Below are 24,559 nucleotides of genomic sequence, written 5' to 3'. Positions count from 1 at the left end.
ACAGCAATCACAATCCATGTCATGTAATAACAAACATCGCAATCCAATAATAACCTCCACAAAAACTCGAAACCCGGCATGTATTCCTCATGTACCACAAATACGTATAATTTTCCTTATAAAACTAATTTGTAGAGGCGAAGCATGTAGCATACGCAAAACCTGACCCACCCTCCGGCACCCGAGTGCTTGTACGCCATGTCCATCGCAGCCCTTATGTCTAATATTCTTGACGTACAAGCTACTCGATCCAACCAAAGACATTAAAGCCAGATCACAGCCAACATGAGCATTAAAGTCGATCACAGCCACCGGCCAAACGGAAGAACACAAAAAACCACCAAAAGAAGAAAGAATGAAAGGAAGTGATCATAGAATAGAATGGTCACAATTCAGTTCACAACAATTGTACAGTAACCAACCAAGAGAATCGCAAAACCAAGAATATTCAGATGGCAATGCCTGTAAAAATTATGACGTTATAATTAGATACACCCTCAACTAGTTCTCTTATTCATCATACCATGGGGCTACGCTCACTATCAATCTCCGAAAACTGGCTACCGGACGCCATTTGCCGATCGCCACTTTCTATCTTTACTTTGTAACAGGAACGCAATACTCCAAAATCCATATCTCAAGTACAAAAGACCCTCAACAGAAATCTCACATGAAATCGTAATCATCAAGAGCTACGTATCCATCAACCACAATATCATCATCTGGCTTGTCTACGTGGAGTTGCTTTTTCTTTGCACCTGTAAATGAGGACACATTGGTTAGAACGATATAATAAGACCTCCAAGAACACCCCTCTAGAAGCAGCATGAAACTGCAAGCAGATAAAAAGAATCCATGCTACTATAACCAATTAATTAGCCTCGAATGAATTATCAAACTTCTGCTCTTATTCACAATTAAAAATGTCTATTCAATCTGTTGTGAGCCAGAATAAGGAAATAAGAATAAGCCCCACATCACCTACTATGTTGTACATTAACCCCAACGGAATTAAAATAAAAGAATTCTCCTCTCCCAAGACGAGGGGGACGGTCCAATATAAAAAAAAATAGTATTATAAAATAGTACATAAAAAAAAGAGTGCTCTTATTCGAAATGCCTCGTGATCTTCAACCAATTTTGGAAGTGGCAAGAGATCTAGATATCTTTAAAGGCAAAAAGATCAGAACTTGCTCATCCAGAAATTCACAAGATACCTGTTTTCTTTTTAGTATTGGCCTCCTTTTCAGCCTTTAGTTTTTCATTGGCAATCGCAGTAACAGAAGATGCAACTTCTTTTGCATCAGCCGCCTTCAAAGTAGTCATTGAGTGTCTCATCACTGCCTTGAGCAATCCAATATAATGGAAACTCTTCTGCGTATGCGAACACGACATATTCAGTAAAATTTTAAATGCCGTGCCAGAATCAAGAGGCAAATAAGTACATAACAATACCTCGTATGGATGAAGCTTATGAGCAATCAACTCCGCATACTCGATGAAGTCACCTTCAGATTTCGGAATAAAATTATCAAGGGTCTTCTCATCACCTTTCTTAGCAAACAATTCTGCTGTGGACTTGTAATCAGCTTCTTCCACTAATCTGTTGAATAAATAAACATGATAAATATACCAATAATATAACGCCCATGAACAAAACTCAAGAAGTAATACAAAATGAATGTTTCTCAAGGCGTGAGAAAAGTTATTCAACAAGGCAGAATGACGAGTGACATTAAGAATTTCCACATTTGAACCAAATAAACAGATATTGTAATCACTTCTGCAAATTAGTATACACTCCTTGTAAGAAATTCCTCAGGATGAAGAATGTCATTCCATAAGACCTCATTTTCCAGACGATTATCCAGCTAAAGGACATATAAAGAAGCACAGAAGTTACCTCTGTTGCCGTAGTTTTTCAGCAACAGGATCTAGTGGCTCTTGCTTCTCGACTTCAACTGTTTTCCCCTTCTTCTCTGCTGCTTTTGCCACAGACTTCTTTGGAGCCTTTTCAACAGGAGGTTTAGCTGCAGGTGCCTGAGCTCAACAGGCAGCAAGTACCAATTTAATTAATGCAAAGTTAATCTGAGGAGTTGAACATAATAAGCATCACAAACAAATTTGTCCTCTATTACCCTTCCTCTTTGTTCTATTTTCCTCCAAAAACCACACAAGAAAAGACTGATAGACACAAGAAATATCATGCTTCACAGGGAGAATCCACCCAAACAAACCAAGTGCAATTGAGACAAGGAATAATGCAGCGTCCACACACAAGATTAATTTACTGAGCAAGGTGGCAAACTCCTGTGAGTAATTGAATATGGCGTACATGCTTAACTACCACAGTTACAATTTGTCATTAACAATTTTGTACACCAAATCTTAGTATCTCCAGCAGTATTCCAAAATAGGTCATTCCAATCTTTGTATCTCCACCAGCTCAACAATCATAAATCTTAGTATCTCCAGAGGTATTCCGAAAGAGGTTATACCAATCTTTGTATCCCCACCGACTCAATCAGTATGACATTCCCTTTTGCAACAGTGAAAGACACAAAAGAATTTCCATGCGTCATCTACAAAGTAAAGCTCACAAAGGATCTTCTATAAAGGTGCTATTACATTACAATTGGTGCAACACTTAATAAAGTAATAACAACACTATAAAAAGCTGATTTGCCGTTTAGGAGTTAGTAAGTTTCTGCTCAACTTCCAGAAGCTAGAAAATCACCCATATGAGTGTTGATCAATCGGTCATACCGGAGCAGGTTCATCTTCATCTTCCCATGATTCCTTTATGTCATTCTCATCCACATCTTCATCATCCCATTTATTCTTTGGTTGCTCCTTCAATACAAGAGGTGGAATTTGCTCATCTTCTTCTGAAGAGAAATCATCAATCAAAGTAACCAGATCAGAGAAGGGGTTCAAATAGAAACTATCGCATCAGACAAGACATATATACAAATACAATAGATCATCCATTTCACCACCATTTAACAATTCTTAATGACTTCACAATTTACAATATATAGTTGCAATGAGACATACCATGCTCTATAATTAACGCGATTCACAACAAGCAATGTCATGATGACAGCCATTCACCTTGTAACTACTAAATCACAAGCACAATTCAGAAAAAGAAAGAAAGTTGTCTTACCCCAGTCCTCCATCAGCACTTTTTCCTTGTTAGCAAAGAATCACCAAATTTTATCTCACAACAGAAACCTGTACCAACAATATTTGTCAGACAATTCGATAAAAAAAACTCCGAGATATTATCAAACAATAAACACAGAAGAAAAGCTTCCATATTTTGCACAGTAATCATAACAGTAAGAGATCTGCTGAATTTTCTTCTGTTGAAAATCACCAAGACAGAGGTCATTTTAATTTGTTGTGAGATTTTCGATATACTAATCATCGAATTGCCAGTCATCAGTTTGATATGGTACATCTTCCACCCCTCCAAAATCACCTAAAATAAGTAACTAAATATTTGAGGAATCAAACTGCCCAAATTGAACCTACTGTGCGCCATCATCTAATGAAGGGGCCCATCTAACTTTGCCACAATGAAGTCCACTTGTACATCTAAACATTATGATAACTAAGGTTGTCAAAATTGGAGTCCTCAGAAAAACCTTTCGAATCATCAGCGGTTGGCACGTGCGATAAGCTCTACGAAGTTCATATTCTGGCATTAACTACAATTGCCTAATTGATAACCTCGCAACTTAGCCACGAGCAATGTATCCATTACGATTTGGATAGACACATGACAGCAGAATCACACGATGGGATCAATAACAGATGACATAATTTGCCAAAAGTCGCTAATCTAGCACCAAAAACCCTCGGTAATCAAAGAAAAGAATCTGGAGCGACCCAAAACAGCGACAGACATATGTAAAGCAATACGGCGGAATCGAGTGTCGAAACTTGGAATTCAGCTCGCGCAGACAGCAATTAGCGCCAGCGAACCGAATGGGAAAGAAGACACAAACACGCGAGCAACGACCGAGACCAAAAATCAGCAGACTTTAATCTAATCTACGGAGGGAATCGACCGCCACGGCACCGAAGCAGGAGAAAAAAAGAGAGTAAGCACGGATAAAAAATCGAGACTTTGGCATCATCCCAAATCAAAAAACCGATCTCGCCTCCGACCCAGCCCATCCAATCACGAGGACGCCGTCGTCGGACACGGAAAAAGACCCGAAACTCGCACACAGAAAAGGAGGAGAGAGATTCGCGCGCACGCACCTCGTGAAGAGGGATTCCCCAAGCGGGTCGACCTCCGATTGGAAGGAGGAAAGGGGAAGCGATTAGGTGGGTACGCCGCAGCAGCAGCAGATGCAGGTCTTCGTCGTCGCCGTCTTCTTCTTCTTCCTCCTCCCTGTCTCTCGCTCTCCCTCTCTCTCTCTCTCTCTCTCTCTGGTTCGAAGCTTCTACACAGGCAGAAGAGAAGAGCTTGGTGTTTCCGTTTCGGTTTCTAATGCCCTAAAACTCTTCAGCGCGTGGTGGGCCTTAAGAAGAGACTTTCCTGTTTCCTATTCGGGATTGGATTTCGGAGGTTTGGGCTCTGCCGGAATCGGGCCCAAGAGCCCTGAATCGGGCCCAGCTTGGGCCCGTAGAGACGCCCCTTGATTGGGGGTGTAAGTGCTGCTCTGTTATCTTGATTCTCGATTCGTCCGGAACAAGAGATAATGACACAAACAGTTATTGAATTTTTATCTTTATGTATAATACGGTCCTCGAGTTTTTAACTTTTTCAATGTGATCCCTAGATTCTTTTTAATGTGGTCCATGAATTTTTGGTACATATTCGATGTTATTCTTCCGTTAATTTAAGTTCGGAAACAATATTAAACATTCAAATTGAACATGTATCAAAAGTTTTCGACGAAAAAAAAATACGTACCAAAAATCTATAGACCACGTTAAACAAATTAAAGGTTCATGGACGACATTGCACATTATGCCAAAGTTCAGGGACCATTTATGTCATTTTACCACATTATAATCATCATAATACTGGACCATCGTTATTTTCCGCATTAAATGTTAGATTTGATTGTCAGGATTGCCAGCGTAATTTTGATAACCAAAAACCCACATAGGAATGAATGTACGTGCAAGGATTATACTTGTCATTGGGTTCATATGAATTTATGCAACTTCAGCAGAAACTAATATTGAGTAACAATCGATCACTTCCGTAAGTAAACCAGACTGGTTAAATTGGGAGGATTCTGGATTCATCCTCTGTCGTGCGGTGGCCTGGATGTAGCCCAAGAAGCCTCTTCCCTTGTCCTTACTCATCACCATCATCGATCATCAAAGAACCTTCTGGACAATCACCGATCCCTCGTGGAATTGCCTTAAAAGAAAAGGAAAGAGAAGACGAACCGAACCAAACCAAACCAACACGGTTCAAGAACCAGAGAATAGCACAGGGAACTGAAGCGTTTGACAGATACAGAGCAATCCAGTGGGGTTTGGCAATGGCGGATGGCATTTTGGGATACCCCTTCAGGCGTCTCTTCTGGAGCCCCACCGTTTATCGGGATTGGTCGGGATCAGCAGCTCTCATGGACTGGATTGAGTCTGCTAATTCCCACACCTTCAAGGTCAACGTCCCAGGTATGCTCTGTTTTCTCCTCTCTAACACACTAGGGGAATTACAAGATAGTTGGGTTCGTTTCCATCTTGTGAATCCCCTTGCCAATCTTAATTCATTTGCATACATTTTTGGATTTCTTAAGTAGCTTCAGACGAGTGGCTATGTTTTCCCTCGAGATATAGATGATTCCAATAGTTAGTGTTGTATTTAGTCTATGCAATCCATGTATTAGCGTCGAAACTTTGCGGGGCAGATCAACTGACCAACCTTTTCATCCACTTTAATCATCATATAATGAGGAATTATATTTCTCTTTCAAGTCATTATGATAATTAGACATCCCTCGATAGCCCATTCTATCACTTCCCTCTCCGATGCCAAGCACGAGACCTCATCCGGTAACACTTTGGATTCGCTCGATCCCAACAAAAACGAGTCTTTGGAGAACGGCAACATATACTGTCTTTGTGGGAGAAGAGTTGAATGAGGCATTTGATGCGAGCAGGATTTGCCAAGGAGGACATAAAGGTGCAAATTGAAGACGGCAACATTCTGCACATAAGGGGAGAGGGTGCTAAGGAAGAGTTGCCCGGGAAGGACGCGGCGTGGCACATAGCCGAGCGAGGGGCGAACAGGAGCGGTTTTTCTCGGGAAATCGAGTTGCCAGAACATGTGAAGGTGGATCAGATCAAGGCCCAGGTCGAAAATGGCGTCCTGACGGTGGTCGTCCCCAAAGATGCTTCCCCAAAGCCTTCCCGAGTTCGCAATGTCAACATCACTAGTAAGCTCTAGGGCTTCCCTTGTCATTGGTGTTGTGCTTATCCTATGATGCGAAAATTGCAGACATGATACTTCATGTATGAGACTTGATATGTGTTCTGAGGGTTTTAAGAGCCATGCTGGACGTGGCTGTATCGTGTCATCTTGTCTATTGGCATCACTTATTTTCATTTTTCACTTCTTCTCCTCTTTTTTCAATGTAAATCGTATTTGTCAAGTGATTAGACAGCAGAACTCGTGCAGCCATGGATTGATCATTCGAAAGCAATGAGCCAACCGTACGATGATGTCCCTGGACATAGGAATGGATTTCTTGAGGAGGGTGTCAATGCAATGTTAAGTACATATGCAATCAATATTTGTAAGAATGGAGTGGTTTAATTTTCTTTAGTGAAGTTCGCCCAAGCTTAGAGACTAGAGAGGAGGTGGCTCGGTCCTTATGAGCATTTAATGAGTGATTAAATTCAAACTGGTTGAATTCGTCAGGCAATGCTAAGTTATATATATCTTGGCTGCTTGAGCTCCATTGTTGATCAAATTTTACTGGATGGAAATTGGAGCAGCTCATGAGGTATGGTTCGTCTTATGATTGTCGAATCGGCAATGCTTCGTATGGTCCAAGAGCAATGTTCTGGTAGCTTGGCAAGGTTTCCTTCCCATGAGTATTTACCATAAGTTTGAACATGTTAGGGAGGAACGGGGATGTGATTCATATCAGACCTGATCATAGATTTAGTGGCTCATTAGGTCCCGTCCAGGCTTGAGCCGAATTAGGAATCTAGGCAAACTATTGCTCTCTATGACTTGAGCTAGTTTAATTAAGACGGTATAGAATAATTCACTTTCATAAGAAATTTTTATATTTTAATAACTTACATAAAATTTCCATGAATTTCGAGGGTAATACAAATTTGCCTCTGCACTTTTAACCGTTGCACAATGTCATCATTAACTTTCATTTTGTTATACTTGTTAACTTTTTTTTTGTTAGTATGTGCAAATCAAATGACTTGTAATAGATGAAATTTCATCCTCGATTTCTATTAAAAATTGAAGAATAAATAAAATGGGAGAAGATTAATTAACTAGAATACTAATGACAGATGGGTAGGCATAATTGATGTAAACAACTATTGATTAATAAAAACATTTTAAAGAAAGTATAAAGGAAATTGCGTCCTCAACTCAAGAAATGAAAAGATGAATCAAAATCTGAGGTGATTTTTTAAGTTATTTTTCATCGATTAATATTTTTTGCATAAGTTAGCCATGTAAAAAAAATACATAATTGTGTCCTCAACTCAAGAAATGAAACGATGAATCAAAATCTGAGGTGATTTTTTAAGATATATAAACTTTGTTATTTGTCCTTTTTGCTACTAGGTACTTTTCATTTTTTACTTAATTGTGTGTCTTTTTCTCAATATATCTTATTAAATCTATTAATGTATCCATGATTTTTTACACTTGATTATTTTTTATATTATAGTAATAGTTACTTTTCTAATAATTAATACTGGAGATTATTTGTTTTCCTCCATTTCGTTCTATCGAGGAGGAAAGAAAGATTTCTTCAGTTAATGAGATAATAGTGCTAATCTATCCTTTAAGGTCGTGTTTGGTGGTCCGGATAAGATAATAAATTATCATATCCGGTGTTTAGTAATGTCCTCTGGACCGAATATATCTAGATAAAATACCGGATAAGAAATTCGGAGGAGGGGCTGGATAAATCCGGATTGGATAATTTTTTTTTACAAATAACTTAACTAACCCTTTTTTCCATTGATGGAGTAATGAAGTGACCTTTCGGATACTGCTTCCAGAGTTGCACAAGGACCACCACCACGAAATCGTTGTCACTTCCCACCACAGTGCGGTTATCGTCGCCTCCACGACAGCCCGTCACCATTGATTCTCACTGAGCAAGGCTGTATCGAGCCCAAGCTCGAACGGCAAGGTCGAACCTTGGATCTCGAATCTAAGATCAACCAAGCCCTAGATCTCGTATGTCCAGTGCTATGCTAATGTGGGGGAAAATTACCAAAAAAGTCCTAAACCTTTTGCAATTGTGCCAATTCAGTCCAAAACCTTTTTTTTTTGCCAATTCAATCCTAAACCTTTTGCAATTGTGCCAATTCAGTCCATCCGGCCACTTTTGGCCGACTGGCGCTGACGTGGCGCCGGCTAGCGTCCACTTGGCAATATTTTAATTTTTTTTATTATTTTCGAATTTTTTTTCCTTTTTTCTTTTTTTTTTCTTTTCCTTCTCCCCCCTGGCCTGTCCGGCCAGGGGGGAGGCTCGCCGGCGAGGGCCCAACTCCGGCGAGGCGAGCTGGGCCCTCGCCGCCGCTGGGCGAGCTCCGCCTCGCCGGAGCTGGGTAAGGCTTGCCTAGCGGCGGCGAGGGCGGAGCTCGCCAAGCCATGGGCAAGCTTCGCCCTCGCCGCCGCTACGCGAGCCTCGTCGAGCTCCGCCTCGCCGAGCCGGGCGAGCTCCGCCTCGCCCGGATCTAGCGAGGCGGAGCTCGCCCAGCCATGAGCGAGCTCGGCCTCGCCGGAGCCGGGCGAGGCATGGCGAGCTCGGCCTTGCCGGAGCCGGGCGAGCTCGCCTTGGCCGGGCGAGCTCCACCTCGCCCAGATATGGCGAGGTGGAGCTCGCCCTGCCATGGCGAGCTCCGCCTCGCTAGATCTGGGCGAGGGCGGAGCTCGCCCAGCGATGGCGAGGGCGGAGCTCGCCCGGCGAGGGCGGAGCTCGCCGAGCGATGGCGAGGGCCCAGCTCGCCTCGCCGGCGAGCCTCCCCCCTGGCCGGACAGGCCAGGGGGGAGAAGGAAAAGAAAAAAAAAAAAGAAAAAAGGAAAAAAATTCGAAAATAAAAAAAAATTAAAATATTGCCATGTGGACGCCGGCCGCCACCACGTCAGCGCCGGCCGGCCAAAAGTGGCCGGATGGACTGAATTGGCACAATTGCAAAAAGTTTAGGACTGAATTGGCTAAAAAAAAGATTTATGACTGAATTAGCACAATTATAAAAGGTTTATGACTTTTTTTTGTAATTTTCCAGCTAACGTGGTCCACTTAGGCGGTAGATACCTGACATGTTTCAACTGCAACTGTGTAGATCCTTCATGGTTTTTTTCATAAGAAATAATCAAAGGTCTAATCAAACTACAGGTTTCTTTCGGTGGTAGGTGTCCTGGGCACTTGAATTTTTTTTTGGTCGAAATAAAGATTCCATTCATCAGAATAATAATTAATTAATAAGTTTCTTGATGCTATGGTTAAGCATTCATCACGAAGAAATTTGGAAGTTGTTTTTTTTCTATAATATTTGTGACAGGATGTGTTACGTTGTGATAATGAAAATCATGAAATGGGGGAAAATAGTTAGAGCTAAAAAATGAATAGCCTTGATCATATGAACGTGAGGAATGTAACGGGAAAAGGAAGTGCTCATTGCAATTCTGCAGAAAGAAGGTAGACTCGGAGTTCCATCTAAGAATTTATTCTTGAACAAGAAGTGTAAGGAATTAAATGATATTTGATCCTTATTGTTGCCTGCATTGATCTGTGTTAGCCGCCTTGTTGTGTTGCCGTCCTTCGACGAGCACAGCCACCATGGTTTTAGGAGTGCGACCACCTCAATGATGGTCACTGTTCTAGATTTATGGGATGCCACCAGGCTATGTCGCAGCTTGGCATGATGGTCGTGGCTATCATCACCGTCGTCCGTAGGAGATCACCTGCATGGTGGAAAGCAATCCCGATATCCATGTTATATCTGGACATTTATCAAACATATGATGGGATTTTTCATAATCCGAAGGATTTGTAATCCCACTTTATCTTATCATATTTCAATTCATATCCGGACAACAAAACGCAGCCTAAGAGTCATGTGCATTGCTTATACTAACACAAAATTTACCGGAAGTTAACAACTGTACCAAAATGGAAATTCAAGGAGTATTGTGTAATAATTGAAAGTTTAGGGACATGCGTGCGCTACCCCAAGTTGGGGGAGTTTTGTGTAATTTCGTCTTGATATTTTTTAAAGCAAGAGCAGACTTACTTGCATAAAGATATTTTGGAGTGGTACGCAGACCAGTCCGCCCATTGTTTAGGCCTAAGTCAAGCAGTAATAGTCAATAAAAGCAACCAAGGTGGTGTACATGACGTGGATAAGTTGACTGAAGAAGGCAACATAAGATTTTGCTATTTTTCTCCGATTCCCAAGATGTTACCCGATTCCTGATGGTGTGCGAGGAAGATGAAGGCCGCTCCTACACTTAGTCCAATTGGACCGACTGGTTCTCCCAAAAATGTTACCAAGCTAATGACATAATCATGACTGAAGCCACTCGTATAAGCACACAATTTGTATTTTCTTATTACCCAAACAAAGAGATAAAACCTTTTGTCACGTGTACACCACTCAAAGGTGGAATCATGAGATTCTTCCTTTATATAAATACACGCATGTAACCTCGAATTATATGATGGGGTCAAGCTAAATTCACGCTTCTCGCTAATTTCATTCTGTATGCTTGGATTTTGAAATTCCCTAGTTGCCAAGTGGCCTCTGCTTTATGCTCTTATTCCTCCCAAGTGCCCTGACTCTTTATTCTTTGATAAGGGAATTGACATATTTGCCGAGGAATAAAGCTTTGAATAGCTTTGTCTAGGGATTCCTCTATATATAAATTCTCACCCAGCTGCTTGTTCTGGCGCCTTCAAGAATCTTTACACTCCTGTAGCTTTTCCTGATAGCCAGAATAGGAAGAGAGAGATGGGGAAGAACCGAGTAGTCGGGATCGGAATGGATTACTCCCCGACGAGCAGGGCGGCGCTCAGGTGGGTGGCGGAGAACCTCGTGGACGATGGTGACCAGATGATATTGATCCATGTTCAGCCTCCCAAATCCGATCATACCAGGAAGCAGCTATTCGAAGACACCGGATCGCGTAACTTATTAGCTTCGGATATACTTTCCCTTCAATTTTTCGACTCATTGGATATAAATTACCAAATCTTTTTCCTAGGAGTTTAGACTTTTGTGTTTAACATGTTCGATCATGCACATGTTTGGTATGTGTGAACGGTTTTGCAGCTTTGATTCCACTTGAGGAATTCAGAGAGACCAACTTCTCGAAGCAGTATGGGCTGACTTATGATCCTAAGCTTCTTGATGTGCTCGATACGGCTTCTAGGACTAAAGGGGTACTCTCTCTTTCGCTCTCTCTCTAACAGTTTCACTTCATCCATAGCAAGGTGTGTTCAGTAGGTCGGTTACGATAGCCGAATCTTTACGTCTGTGTAATGAGGCTGATGGTGTTTATGTAAAAAGAACAGATTACACAGTTGACGTAACGAGAGTTCACAAATTCAGGCGGCAAATATTCGGGTTAATCTTTCTGATGAAAGTTGGTATTAATGTCGGATGCGTGCAGGCAAAAGTGGTGGCAAAAGTTTACTGGGGCGATCCGGGGGAGAAGCTATGCGATGCAGTGGAAGATCTCAAGCTCGATTCTATCGTCGTCGGGAGCAGAGGCTTGGGCACCATCAAAAGGTAACATCATGATCAACTGTAATTCAGGCAGATACGCATGTTGTCAATCCACTTTGCTGATTCATTCTTCGCTCCAGTGCTACAAAAAGAAGAGGTTCAATTTTGACAGTGACTATTATAATCACGCTCCACCTGTCTAATTGATAGCATTAGATATGAATAACAACAATAATTCTTCATAATCACGCTCCACCCGTCAGCAATTATGACTGTTATTTTCTTATGATTCCTTCTTTTTTGCAGGGTTTTGCTTGGCAGCGTCAGCAATTATGTAGTGACAAGTGCCCCATGCCCGGTCACTGTGGTCAAGGGAGCATCGTCTTCCAAATTCTGAAAGGCCCACTGATTGTCTCTTTATTACCAATGCTTGAAGGAGTTGCTTTTGTAACGATGATCCACCAACCATGAAAATGTTGCTTTGTACTTTAGAACTTGGTCCTGTGCAGTGAGTTTTTGCTGTTATGATCCTTATATTCCAAAGAGAGAAGACACGGAGAGAGTTTTGAGTGCATTTTCCGCTCTTCTCTTTCCGTATTTGTTTCAAATGCATACGAATCACTGAATCGAACTTTGGCAATAGCACGAATACTAAGATTGTGTCGGACGTACAACAGGTCATATATCTCGAAGCAAATCAAAGGCTTCAATATTGAGGAGGCACACAAATATGTTCTCTTACATAAGCCGAGCACACTCACTCAAAACTGAAATAACCGATGCCTAATAATGGCAAGAAAATTCTCCATCACAACACATTTGATTCTAGCAGACACCGTTCATCTTCTTCTTCTCCATCACTAACTCCCGGCCCTCCACGCGGTGGTGATTCCAGCTGGATCTTCCTGGTATCCGCAGCTCCGTTCTTCGCGCTCTCCTCGACCATGACCTTCTGATCGATCTTGGAGGGGAGCAAGTCGAGCTCGTGTAGGACCTTCTCAATGTTGATGACGAGGCACTCCGCGAGCGTGCAGGAGAAGTCCTCTTTTATCACGACCCACAGCACCGTCACATGCTGCACATCGGGGGCATCATGTGTTAGGATTCGCCGCACAATCATAAAGAAATAGAGAGTAAAAAACGAGAAAGAGAATCGAGACACAAGATTTTTATCCTGGTTCATACTCCCCATCGACAGGAAGGCACGGGGGTCCCACTCCCCGGTGAGCGAGCAAGGGGTTGCAAGAGCGGCAGTCCCGAGCCGCAAGAGGGCTTTTATAGTTTGAGCCCGGAAAAGGAATGTTTTGTAATTCAATTAAATTTCCTATTTTGAATAGATTTCCTAGAAAGATGTTTCATATTTTGAATAGGTTTCCAAATTGAATGGTTTCCTAATTGGAGTAGGTTTCCTAATTAGAATATGTTTCCTAAAAAGAGGTTTCCTATTTTGAATCAAACTATTGCTTATATATAGTCTCTTTCTCTTGTAATTGAAAGATGTAACAGAGAGGTGCGAGGTGCTAATTATAGCGGAATCATCTGCTAGATGTAGCCATAGTTTAAGAGTGAACCAGGATAAAATCCTTGTGTCTCGATTCTCTTTCTCGTTTTTTACTCTCTATTTCTTTGTGATTGTGCGACGAATCATAACATCTGGTATCAGAGCAAGGTGTGGGGTTACGGTTTCTTGGTGAAGAGAGATCCGAAAAATCGAATCTTAGGAAGATGTCGTCGGCTGGTCAATCACGGATTGAAGTAGAGAAGTTTGGAGGAAAGGGTTTCGAGTTATGGAAATTGAAGATGGAGGCTTTGCTCATGGACAGAGATCTATGGCAAGTGATCGAAGAAGATAAACCCAAGGAAAAATCTAAGGAGAAGACAAAGGAGACAGAGTCCACGTCTGATGAATTGAAGGTGTGGAATAGCAGCGATCGGAGGGCGCGAAACCTAATCCGGCTATGCCTTGCAGATAGCGTTCTAGTGAACGTGACTTTTGAGAAAATGGTAAAGGATCTCTGGACAAAGCTGGAAAACCTTTATCAGAGCAAGTCGCTCGTGAACAAACTCTTTCTGCAGAAGCGACTGTATAACTTGCGGATGAGCGAAGGTGATTCTTTTTCTGCACACTTAAACGAATTTAATACTATTTGTGGGCAACTTGCATTGATCGATGTCAATCTCGATAAGGAAGATAAAGCATGTACTTTGTTGTGTTCACTGCCGAATTCATGAGAACATATAATTATTTCGATTAGCACTGGTGTTAGTACATTATCCTTTGAAGGCGTTGTAGTTGCTCTATTGTCTGAGGAGATGAGGAGAGTTGGTTCTGATAGTATAACGCAAGAGGCTCTTTTCGTAAGAGGAAGGAGGAGTAAATGATCCAATTCCAGATTTGGTGGCAGGAATAAGTCCAGAGAAAGATCTAAAAGCTGAGATCGATCGAAAATAACGTGTTGGAAGTGCAAAAAGCCTGGACACTTGAAGAAAGATTGCAGAAGAAAAAGTGTAGGTTCAGAGAAGCGAGATGAGGCATCATCCTCTAGTATAAAGAAGGATGATGACAGTGGCACGAGAGACATATATCTTGTCTGCAATTCATCACAGGGTGACTACAGTGCATGGATAATTGATACTGGAGCGTCTTTCCACATGACGTCTCATAGAGATTGGTTCTGCTGTTATGAGCCATATCAGGGAGGTACAATGCGAATGGGGATGACACGGTGCTTGATATTGTTGGTCGCGGAAAGGTGAAGCTGAAGATGAAAGATGGGACAATCAAGAATATTTTGGATGTGATGCATATTCCTGGTCTTTCGAGGAATCTTATTTCTGTGGGAACTATGGCAGATGTTAGCATTACCTTCACCAGCGACAAATATTCATGCAAGCTAAACCGTGGATCTATGGTGATCGCCAAATGCGAACGGTATGGAAAACTGTGGAAGTTATTGGGAAGTTCAGTGATCAGCGGTGAGAATTATATCTCAGAGCAGGTGGAAGAAGATCTTTCCATGCTATGGCATCGGAGATTGGGTCATATTGGTAAAAAAGGGCTAATGACCCTTACCTCAAAAAAGATGGTGGATGGAATTCTAAGCTGTTCTATGGGTTTCGGATTTTGTGAACATTGTTTACATGGGAAATAGAATCGGGTATCTTTTGAATCCATAGGAGGGAGAGCGAAAGGGATTCTAGATTTGATCCACGGTGACATCTTCGGGCCTACACCTGTAGCATCGTTTGGAAAATCAAGGTATTATGTTTCTTTTACCAATGATTTTTCCAAATATGTGTGGATATATTTTCTGCAAAGGAAAGATGATGTGCTTGAAAAATTTCACAAGTTCAAAGCTTTGGTGGAAAATCAGTTTGACAAGAAAATCAAAGTTTTGCGGACTTATAATGGAGGAAAATTTTGTTCAGTGAAATTTTATCAATTCTGTGCGACTAGTGGCATTGCCAAGCGGAAAACAATGCCCTATACACCTCAGTAGAATGGGGTGACAGAGAGGCTTAATCGGTCTCTCATGGAAAAGGCAAGAAGTATGCTAAATGGTGCAGACTTAGCAGGTGAATTTTGGGCGAAAGTAGTGGCTACCGCGTGTTATCTTAAAAGTAGGTCTCCCACATCAGCTTTGAGGTATCCCATGTTAGAGTGTTTGGTTGTGAAGCATATGTACATATGCCAAAGGAAAAGATGAACAAACTTGAGAGTAAGTCAGAGAAGTATATCTTCATTGGGAACAAGGATGGTGTCAAAGGGTCTAAGATGTGGAATCCTGATACTAAACGTATCATCTATAGCAGGGATGTGGTATTCAGAGAATCTGCGACAAATCAAATTATTCGCCAAGCTCCTGAAAAATCACATACAATTGAGTTAGATGTTGGTTTGAAGGAAGAGACAAAGGCTACACTAGCTGGAACAGAAAATTCAGATTCTGAAGCTTATGAGCCTGAAGAGGCGAATGATGTAGTAGATTCCGAAACTGAGTCTGAAGTTGAAGCACTATCTGAACTAGTCCTAAGAAGGTCCACACGGATGAGAAAAACCACTTGAGAAGTATACCCCGTTTGCCGGCAATGAGAATTGTGGTCTGACTATTATAGATGATGATCCAAGTACTGTTAAGGAAGCAAGAAGTGCGGAGGATGCCAAACAGAAGGAGAAAGCCATGAAAGCTTAGATGGACTCACTAGATAAAAATGGAACATGGAGTCTGGTAAAACTACCTACTGATCGAAAGGCAATTAGTTGCAAGTGAGTGTTCAAGAAGAAAATATCCGCAGATGGAGAGATAGACCGATATAAAGCTCTTATGGTTGCAAAGGGATACTTGCAGATAGAGGGAGTCGATTATGGTGAGATTTTTTCTCCTGTTGCTAAATTAAATTTCATAAGACTTGTCTTATCTGTAACAGCTGCATATAATTTGGAGGTAAAGTAACAGCATTCCTCCATGGTGACTTGGAGGAGGATATTTATATGAAGTAACCAGAAGGGTTTGTGGTTAAAGGAAAAGAAGATCTTGTTTGCAAACCGAACAAGTCTCTATATGGCCTGAAGCAATCTCTAAGGATGTGGTACCAGAAGTTCGACTCATATGTTATGAAGCTTGGCTTTGTTCGTTGTGATGCTGATCATTGCGTTTATATGAAGAGGTTAGATGATAATTTTGTTATCTTAACCTTATATATTGATGATATGCTGCTTGTTGGAAATAGTTTGAGAATGATTAGTTCTATGAAACGACTGTTGGCAAAACAATTTAAGATTAAAGATCTTGTGACATTCTGAATTTCGACATATTTTCGGGATTTATAAAATGATTATCTCATCGATGAACTTTCAGTTAAATCTCGCTTTGAATTGATCGCTCATGAGAAGACTAACCGTTAGGGAATGGCTAGTTAGGAATTAAATACGCACGACCTAAGAACTCGATCCTGGATTGACACTTCGACCATAAGGATTGACGAGGGGATATTTTGGGCCATTATAGACTGATCCAAGGATGGTTATGGAATGATTTGCCAATGTTATATAATTAGATCGCGAGTGATTCCGTTTGACCATTGTATTGATTACGAATGTTCCTAAACCAATTTCTAACGATCATGTCCTTCAAAACTAGTGATTGACCCTCGCAATAACATGACAACCGAGGTTACCATGGCTTGAGTAAACTTAAACGTGGCTTGATATCGAATCAACCACGGGTTGAATACACGTAACTCCTAAAAGCCACCCGTTAGTTGAGATACACTAAAGTCGCAATTGATCGATTTTGGCCATGAATTGGAATCCGAACTTGGGTGTTGAACTTTCAAGGATATCAAAACTATTATATTGGACGTTGCCTCATTAAGCTCGCTTAGTTATCGATTTGCTTGGAAATTCTTGGAAAAGTGAAATTTGGCCCGGAAATTGGAAAAGGCCCTTCTACCCCCTTTGTGTTCTAGAACTTCTTGGTTGAGTGGAAGGGCATGTTGATCTTTGCAACCCCCTAGTGTGGCCGAATTTCTTGGACAGAATTGCCCCTCTTGCTTTGGTTATTTTCTTAATTGCCCTTAGAAACCTTTCCAAGATGCAACCCTAGCCTTTGGATCTTGACTTGGGGACCAAGGGGTGATCTCAACCCTTCATTTGGATGATGTTGTTCAGTTCATTCTCTCTCTCCTCCATCATTTTTAGATCAGCCACTTCACTTTATTCACTCACTCACTCTCTCACTCTCCCTTTTTGTTCGGCCAAGCCACCGTCCACCACCATCACCAACCAGCCACCATCCTCACGCCACCACCAGCTCCACCACACGTGAACCATCACCCCTAGTTGCCATTCAAGCCGTGACCAGCCGCCGTCACCACCATTCGTCGTTTGCCGTCCGCCGTGACCAAGGTAGCTGCTGCATGCTGGGACCATTAGCTGCTGGTTTAGTGACACTTTGGGCTTAGGATTAGTGGTAAGTAACTTCCTAAACATTGATTAGGTTGATAGGTGACTAATTGACTAGTTTAGGGGCTGATTAGTGGTTAATTGTGAGCTGATTAATGGCTAATTGTGGGCTGATTAGTGGTTAATCATGTGGTTTAATGTTAATCATATGGCTTATGTGGCTAATTATGTGTTTAGGGAAATCGTATGGCTTACATTGATTGATTTTGTGCTAATAAATAATCATGTGGCTATAATGGTTTGATCATGGCTGATCATGTGTTGGATTGTTGATCATGTGGTTTAATAAGTTGATCATGTGGTTTGGATTGGTTGATCATGTGATCATAGTTAATCGTGTGGCTTATAATGGTTAATAATGTCCTAATTGTTTGATCATGTAGTGCAAATGCTAATCATGTGGCTGATTGTGTAACTAATGTTGATCGTGTGGTTGTGATTGATGATCATGTGATTAATTAGTTTAATCGTGGCTGATTAAGTGATTAATGTTTGATCGTGTGGTTGTGATGACAATCGTGTGGCCGAAGTTGATGGATCGTGGTTGATCAAGTTGATCTTAGAGTTTAAACATTGATCTTGTGGCTTGATAATGGATCGTGTGGTTAATCATGGCTAGTCTTCGTGAATCATGACGAATTGTGACTAGATAATGGTGTTTGATATGGTTATGAGTGCGATTCATGACATATTCGTTCGTAGGAAAATGCACGTTATAAACACTCTGCATTAGCTAATTAAGAAAGATGAAAATTGGCAATGAGTGATTGTTTGCGTGCATGGCCATGACAAGTTCGGTCTAGGCGAAAGTTCTAGACGATGCCCGGCGGGTGTTTGGATGCCGTCTAGGCAAGGGTTCTAGACGTTGCCGATCGTGGTGGAGGCTGGATCAATGCTCCTTATTGGAATACCATTTGGTACCCGGGGTACCGGGGGCTGTTCGATTCCAATCGTTGCCGCGCCTGAAGTAGCGGTGCGATGCCTGGCTAGACCGGAAGACCGGCGGGGTTCGGTATGGCTTGAGGGGTCATTAATAATCTGGATAACTGCGAGTGTTATTTGCATTGGGGAATGCTTTGTGTTCAAGGGTGATATTTGAGCATGTCTAGATTATTAACTATCGTAATGTATGTTTATGCAATGCCATGATTTGTTTGTGTTTAGTGAGTACATGTGGTATGGTGATACCATTGAGTGTTTGTTAGAACATTTATATTGAATTACAAGTTGGTTGTGCCAAGGAAAGGTTATTGCTATTGAGTTACCATGATAGTTAGGATTGCATGTTTAAGGTGATCTGGAGGTACGTGTTACCCTAAGCGAGGCTTAGGAAGTTTATTTATTGAGATTTATTCTCATTGTTGTAATTCAAGCCTTTCAGACCCCCGACCATAAACCTGAACGGTCCTCCGCAACGTTTTGGGGTACCAATGAATATGGACCATATGTTGACGGAAGTACCCGGTGGGAGAAGATAGGGTTTATGTTAGGCATGCCCGTACTGTGTGGGTAGACGAGGGCGAGGCCGTTTGGAAACCCTACACCTTTTTAGCTTGGTTTTACCGAGACGGAGACGTACTGTTTGTTCCACTACGCGGGTTTGATGGTCCCCCTGATGACGGAGTGGAAGGATGGGACCCTATGGAGATCATTCCACCAGACGGAGTTGTCACTAGTCCGGACACCGTTCTTGAAGATTCAAATCCCAAGTCGGAGACTATGGAGTCTAACCCCGAGCCGGAGTCTGTTGAATCCAAACTCGAGCCGTTTGATGACATGGCTAATTCGGGTTCGCCTGAGTACTTGGAGTCCGATCCGGAGACACTGCCTAGGCATCATGGGGGTAACTGATAGGTTTAGTGCTCCCATCTATTGAGTACTCCTTTTGATAGAGAAGTTAGGCTAACCCAACCACCTAACTTTTTTTTATGTGTGTGGTTTGTAGTTGAGGCCTCTAGTAAGGCTTGTATGTTGTGCTGTTGTAAGTAACGCTATGTTTATAAAAGTGTTTCGTTGATGTGTTTCAATTGTCTCTTTATTATCCCGTTTGTTTGATACTTGAAGGAGAGTTCGAGTTGTTTCCGCGTGTGTTACTCTTTAGTTCGTTCGTATCGGGTCGGCGACGAGTCTTGGGAAGTCGCATACTTAACGACCAAGCGAGATGTTGCGAGCTCATAGAGTATGGGGCGTGACATCCTCGTTTAATTGGTATCAGAGTAAGGTCAGCTCCATCTAAGTTCGGTCGAGACCTTAAGTAATAAGGAGCGATGACTTTTGGGATAGTTAGTTAGGGAGACTTGCCTTGATCACAAACCCTCTATGACTTGAGCTAGTTTGGTTATGACGGTATAAAATAATTCGCTTTCATAAGAAATTTTTATATTATCTAATAAGTTACATAAAATCCCATAAATTTTGAAGCTAATACAAATTTGTCCTTGCACTTTTAACCATTGCACAATATCCTTGTGAACTCTCTCTCTTTTTTGTTAGTATGTGCAATGTAATGACAGACGGGAAGGGTTAATTACTGTAAAGAACGATTGATTAATAAAAACATTTTAAAAAAAGTATAAAGGAAATGGTTTCCTCAACTCAAGAAATGAAAAGATGAATTAGAAAGTGAGGTGATTTTTTAAGATTTTTTTTATCGATTAATCATTTTTTTTGCATAAGTTAGCCTCTTAAAAAAAATTCATAATGATTCTATAAACTTTGTTATTTGTTCTTTTTATTACTAGGTTTTTTTTCCTCTTTTACTTAATTGTGTTTCTTTGTCTCAATATATCTTATTAAATCTATTATTGTATCCATGATTTTTAACACTTGTATTTTTTATATTATATTAACAGTTATTTTGCTAATATTAATAATGAAGATTATTTGTTGTCCTCCATTTCATTCGTTTTATTTTTCATAGAAATCAAGGAATAAAGAAAGATGAGATAAAAGTGTCAATCTGTGCTTTCAGGCTGCGTTTGGTGGTAATTATCCTATCCAGTGTTTTGTAATGTCCTCCGGACCGGATGTACCTAGATAAAACTCTGGATAAGAGATCCAGGGGAGGGGATGTGATAAACCCGAATTGGATAAAAAAAAATTTACAAATAACTTAACATACCCTTTTTTCCAATGATGGAGTAATGAAGTGACCATTTAAATATTGCTTTGCTAGTTGCACGAGGACCACCACCACGAAATCATTGTCACTTCCGACCACAGCCCGATCGTCGTCGCCTCCACAACAGCCCATCACCATTGATTTTCACTGAGCAGGCCGCGGTCGTTCTCATCTTCATCAAGCCCGAGCTTGACCGACAAGGTCGATCCTTGGACCTCGAATCTGAGGTCGGCCAAGCCCCAGATCTCGTCTGTCCAATGCTGTGCTAATGTGGTCCACTTCGACGTTAGATCCTTGACGTGTTTCGATTGCTACAGTGTAGATGCTTGATGGTTTTTTTCTTAGTTTGATTCTCAAGAAATAATCAAGGTCTAATCAAACTGCAGATTTATTTCGGTGGTTGGTGTTCTTGCCATTTGAGTCTACCAATATGTTTCTTGGTGCTATGGTTAAATATTGATCGAGAAGAAATTTGGAAGTTATTTTTTTCTGTAATGTTTGCGACAGGATGCATTACGTTATGATATCAGAAAACATGTAATGGGGAAAAAAGTTAGAGCTTAAAATGAATATCCTTGATCATATGAACGCGAGGAAGGTAACAGGAAAACGAAGTGCTCATTGCAATTCTGCAGAAAGAAGTTCCATCTCAAAATTTATTCTTAAACAAGAAGTGTAAGGAATTGAATGATATTTGATCCTTATTGTTGCCTGCGTTGATCTGTGTTAGCTGCCTTGTTGTGTTGCCGTCCTTCAACGAGCACAGCCACCATGGTTAGGAATGCGACCACCTCAATGATGGTCACCGTTCTAGATTTAGGGGATGCCACCAGGCCATGTCGTACCTAGGCATGGTGGTCATGGCTATCATCACCATCATCTGTAGGAGGTTACCGGCGCGGTGGTGGATAGCACATCCTTATATCCATGTTATATCCGGACATTTACCAAATATATGATGGGATTTTTAACAATCCGAAGGACAATCTGGAGAATTTCTAATCCTACCTTATCCTATCATATCACAATCTGTATTTGGACAACCAAACGCAGCTTAAGAGTCATGTGCATTTCACATACTAACGCAAAATTTACCGGAAGTTAACAACTGTACCAAAATAAAAATTCAAGAAATATCGTGTAATAATTGAAAGTTTAGGGACATATGTGCACAACCCTAAGTTCGGGGAGCTTTGCGTAATTTCGTCTTAACATTTTTCAAAGCAAGAGCAGACTTACTTACATAAAGATATTTAGGAGTGGTACGCTGACCAGCCCACCCATTATTTAGTCTAACTCAAGCGCGGATCGTCAACAAAAGCAATCAAGGTGTTACACATGATGATGTGCTATCCACGACTCACGTCCACACACACACATATAGAGAGAGAGAGAGAGAGAGAGAGAGGCAACATCGCTGATGATCGGAGAGATAGAATTCCAGTAACGCCAGCGGTCGGAGGTCGGAGGTTGGAAAGAGAGATTGGGGGGTCAGAGCTTGGAGATTAGGATTTTCATATGTATTTAAAAGTTAGATCAATTCGGAGTATTGAATCTTAGGAAGTTGATGTGATATGGCAACGTCTAGGTTTTACTTTAAATTGTGAGAATCTGTATCTTCTGTTAATATAGTTCAAGACGTTGGATAAGTTAACTGAAAAAGGCAACATAAGATTTTGCTATTTTTCTCCGCTTCCCAAGATTTTACTATTTTTCTCCTACACTAATCCAATTGGATTGACTGGTTCTCCCAAAAATGGCTGTGCCTTGTCATCAATGACAATGAGCGTGAGGATTACTAAGCTGATGACATAATCAAGACTTAAGCCACTCGTTTAAGTGCACAATTTGTATTTTCTTATGACCCAACCGAAGAGATAATCATGAGATTCTTGCTTTGTATAGATACACGCATGTAACCTCGAATTATATGATGGGGTCAAGCCAAATTCACGCTTCTCGCTGATTTCATTATGTATGCTTGCGATTTTGAAATTCCCTAGTTGCAAAGTGGCCTCCTCTCCTTTATGCTCTAATTCCTCCCAAGTGCCCTAACCCTTTATTCTTTGATAAGGGAAATGAATTATTTGCCGAGGGATAAAGCTTTGAATAGCTTTATCTAGGGATTCCTCTATATATAAATCCTGACCCAGCTGCTTGTTCTAGTGCCTTCAAGAATCTATACACTCCTGTAGCTTTTCCTAATAGCCAGAAGAGGAAGGGAGAGATGGGGAAGAAGCGAGTAGTCGGGATCGGAATGGATTACTCCCCGACGAGCAAGGCGGCGCTCAGGTGGGCGGCCCAGAACCTCGTAGAGGATGGTGACCAGATGATATTGATCCATGTTCAGCCTCCCAAATCCGATCATACCAGGAAGCAGCTATTCGAAGACACTGGATCCCGTAACTAATTAGCTTCAGATATATTTTCCCTTGAATCCTTCCACTTGTTTGATATAAATTACCAAATCTTTTTTCCTAAGAGTATAAACTTTTGTGTTTAATATGTTCGGTCATGCACATGTTGGGTATGTGTGGACGGTTTTGCAGCTTTGATTCCTCTTGAGGAATTCAGAGAGACCAACTTCTCGAAGCAGTATGGACTGACTTATGATCCTGAGCTTCTTGATGTGCTTGATACGGTTTCTAGGACTAAGGGGGTACTCTCTCTCTCTCTCTCTCTCTCTCTCTCTCTCTCTCTCTTCTTTTCTAGCAGTTTCACTTCATCGATAGCATGGTGTGTTCGGTAGGTCGGTCACGATAGCTGAATCTTTGTGTAATGAGGCCGATGGTGTTTATGTAAACAAAACAGATTATACAGTTATTGTAACGAAAGTTCACGAATTCTGGCGGCAAATATTCCGGTTGATCTTTCTAATGAAAGTCGGTATTAATGTCGGATGCGTGCAGGCAAAAGTGGTGGCGAAAGTTTACTGGGGCGATCCGAGGGAGAAGCTGTGCGATGCAGTGGAAGATCTCAACCTCGATTCTATCGTCGTTGGGAGCAGAGGCTTGGGCACCATCAAAAGGTAACATCATAACCAACTGTAATTCAGGCAAATACGCATTTTGTCAATCCACTTTGCTGATTCATTCTACACTCTAGTGCTACAAACAGGAAAAGGTTCAATTTTGACAGTGATTATTATAATGACACTCCAACTGTCTAATTAATGGCATTTGATATGATTAACAATGATTGTTCTTCATAATCATGCTCCACCTGTCAGCAATTATTTCTGTCATTTTCTTATAATTCCTTCTTCTTCTTCTTCTTCTTTTGCAGGGTTTTGCTTGGCAGTGTCAGCAATTATGTAGTGACAAGCGCACCATGCCCGGTCACTGTGGTCAAGGGAGCATCATCTTCCAAATTCTGAAAGGCCCACTAATTGTCTCTTTCTCCCCATGCTTGAAGGAGTTGCTTTTGTAATGATGATCCACCGTGAAAACGTTGCTTTGTACTTGAGATACTTGGTTCTGTGCAGTGAGTTTTTGCTGTTATGATCCTTATATTACAAAGAGAGAACACAAAGAAAGTGTTTTGATTGCATTTTC

The 24,559-nt window shown here is 41.3% G+C and overlaps 4 protein-coding genes across 5 annotated transcripts; 3 read left to right on the top strand and 1 right to left on the bottom strand.

Annotated features, from left to right (window-relative positions):
- Window positions 1–356: 356 nt before the first annotated feature.
- LOC115681326 (uncharacterized) lies at window positions 357–4,436 on the bottom strand. 2 transcript variants are annotated; one of them, XM_030605238.2, is made up of 7 exons: window positions 4,276–4,436; window positions 3,170–3,237; window positions 2,767–2,888; window positions 1,904–2,040; window positions 1,456–1,603; window positions 1,218–1,374; window positions 357–758 (listed from the first exon to the last, which is right to left on the bottom strand). In XM_030605238.2, exons 2-7 carry the CDS (start codon window positions 3,180–3,182, stop codon window positions 667–669), a joined length of 669 nt encoding a protein of 222 aa, XP_030461098.1. In that variant the 5' UTR covers window positions 3,183–3,237; window positions 4,276–4,436; the 3' UTR covers window positions 357–666. The 2 variants fall into 2 exon arrangements, with proteins under 2 accessions (XP_030461098.1, XP_030461099.1); XM_030605239.2 differs by having other exon boundaries at window positions 2,767–2,885.
- A 954-nt stretch (window positions 4,437–5,390) lies between these two features.
- LOC115681329 (15.7 kDa heat shock protein, peroxisomal) lies at window positions 5,391–6,592 on the top strand. Its single transcript, XM_030605242.2, has 2 exons — window positions 5,391–5,655; window positions 6,141–6,592. The coding sequence occupies exons 1-2, from the start codon at window positions 5,517–5,519 to the stop codon at window positions 6,425–6,427; spliced, it is 426 nt and encodes a 141-aa protein (XP_030461102.1). The 5' UTR covers window positions 5,391–5,516; the 3' UTR covers window positions 6,428–6,592.
- Window positions 6,593–10,920: 4,328 nt separating this feature from the next.
- On the top strand, window positions 10,921–12,413 carry LOC115681327 (universal stress protein A-like protein). Its single transcript, XM_030605240.2, has 4 exons — window positions 10,921–11,377; window positions 11,524–11,633; window positions 11,864–11,982; window positions 12,226–12,413. Exons 1-4 carry the CDS (start codon window positions 11,203–11,205, stop codon window positions 12,314–12,316), a joined length of 495 nt encoding a protein of 164 aa, XP_030461100.1. The 5' UTR covers window positions 10,921–11,202; the 3' UTR covers window positions 12,317–12,413.
- A 10,544-nt stretch (window positions 12,414–22,957) lies between these two features.
- Window positions 22,958–24,554, top strand: LOC115681328 (universal stress protein PHOS34-like). The gene is made up of 4 exons (XM_030605241.2): window positions 22,958–23,407; window positions 23,555–23,664; window positions 23,915–24,033; window positions 24,291–24,554. The coding sequence occupies exons 1-4, from the start codon at window positions 23,233–23,235 to the stop codon at window positions 24,379–24,381; spliced, it is 495 nt and encodes a 164-aa protein (XP_030461101.1). The 5' UTR covers window positions 22,958–23,232; the 3' UTR covers window positions 24,382–24,554.
- The last annotated feature ends 5 nt before the right edge of the window (window positions 24,555–24,559 follow it).

Source organism: Syzygium oleosum, unplaced genomic scaffold (assembly GCF_021117445.2).
Source record: "Syzygium oleosum isolate NSW1041296 unplaced genomic scaffold, Sole_v2.1 Sole_v2.48, whole genome shotgun sequence".
Lineage (NCBI taxonomy): Eukaryota > Viridiplantae > Streptophyta > Magnoliopsida > Myrtales > Myrtaceae > Syzygium > Syzygium oleosum.
This window is presented reverse-complemented; position numbering and strand designations above follow the sequence as displayed.

Coding starts and splice junctions, on each gene's coding strand:
- LOC115681326 (XM_030605238.2), bottom strand. Junction 2,041..2,766: donor ATGAAGATGAACCTGCTCCG/GTATGACCGATT, acceptor TGTTGAGCTCAG/GCACCTGCAGCTAAACCTCC. Junction 1,604..1,903: donor GAAAAACTACGGCAACAGAG/GTAACTTCTGTG, acceptor TTTATTCAACAG/ATTAGTGGAAGAAGCTGATT.
- LOC115681329 (XM_030605242.2), top strand. CDS start 5,517: ATGGCGGATGGCATTTTGGGATACCCCTTCAGGCGTCTCTTCTGGAGC. Junction 5,656..6,140: donor CTTCAAGGTCAACGTCCCAG/GTATGCTCTGTT, acceptor TGATGCGAGCAG/GATTTGCCAAGGAGGACATA.
- LOC115681327 (XM_030605240.2), top strand. CDS start 11,203: ATGGGGAAGAACCGAGTAGTCGGGATCGGAATGGATTACTCCCCGACG. Junction 11,378..11,523: donor ATTCGAAGACACCGGATCGC/GTAACTTATTAG, acceptor ACGGTTTTGCAG/CTTTGATTCCACTTGAGGAA. Junction 11,634..11,863: donor CGGCTTCTAGGACTAAAGGG/GTACTCTCTCTT, acceptor GGATGCGTGCAG/GCAAAAGTGGTGGCAAAAGT.
- LOC115681328 (XM_030605241.2), top strand. CDS start 23,233: ATGGGGAAGAAGCGAGTAGTCGGGATCGGAATGGATTACTCCCCGACG. Junction 23,408..23,554: donor ATTCGAAGACACTGGATCCC/GTAACTAATTAG, acceptor ACGGTTTTGCAG/CTTTGATTCCTCTTGAGGAA. Junction 24,034..24,290: donor GGCTTGGGCACCATCAAAAG/GTAACATCATAA, acceptor CTTCTTTTGCAG/GGTTTTGCTTGGCAGTGTCA.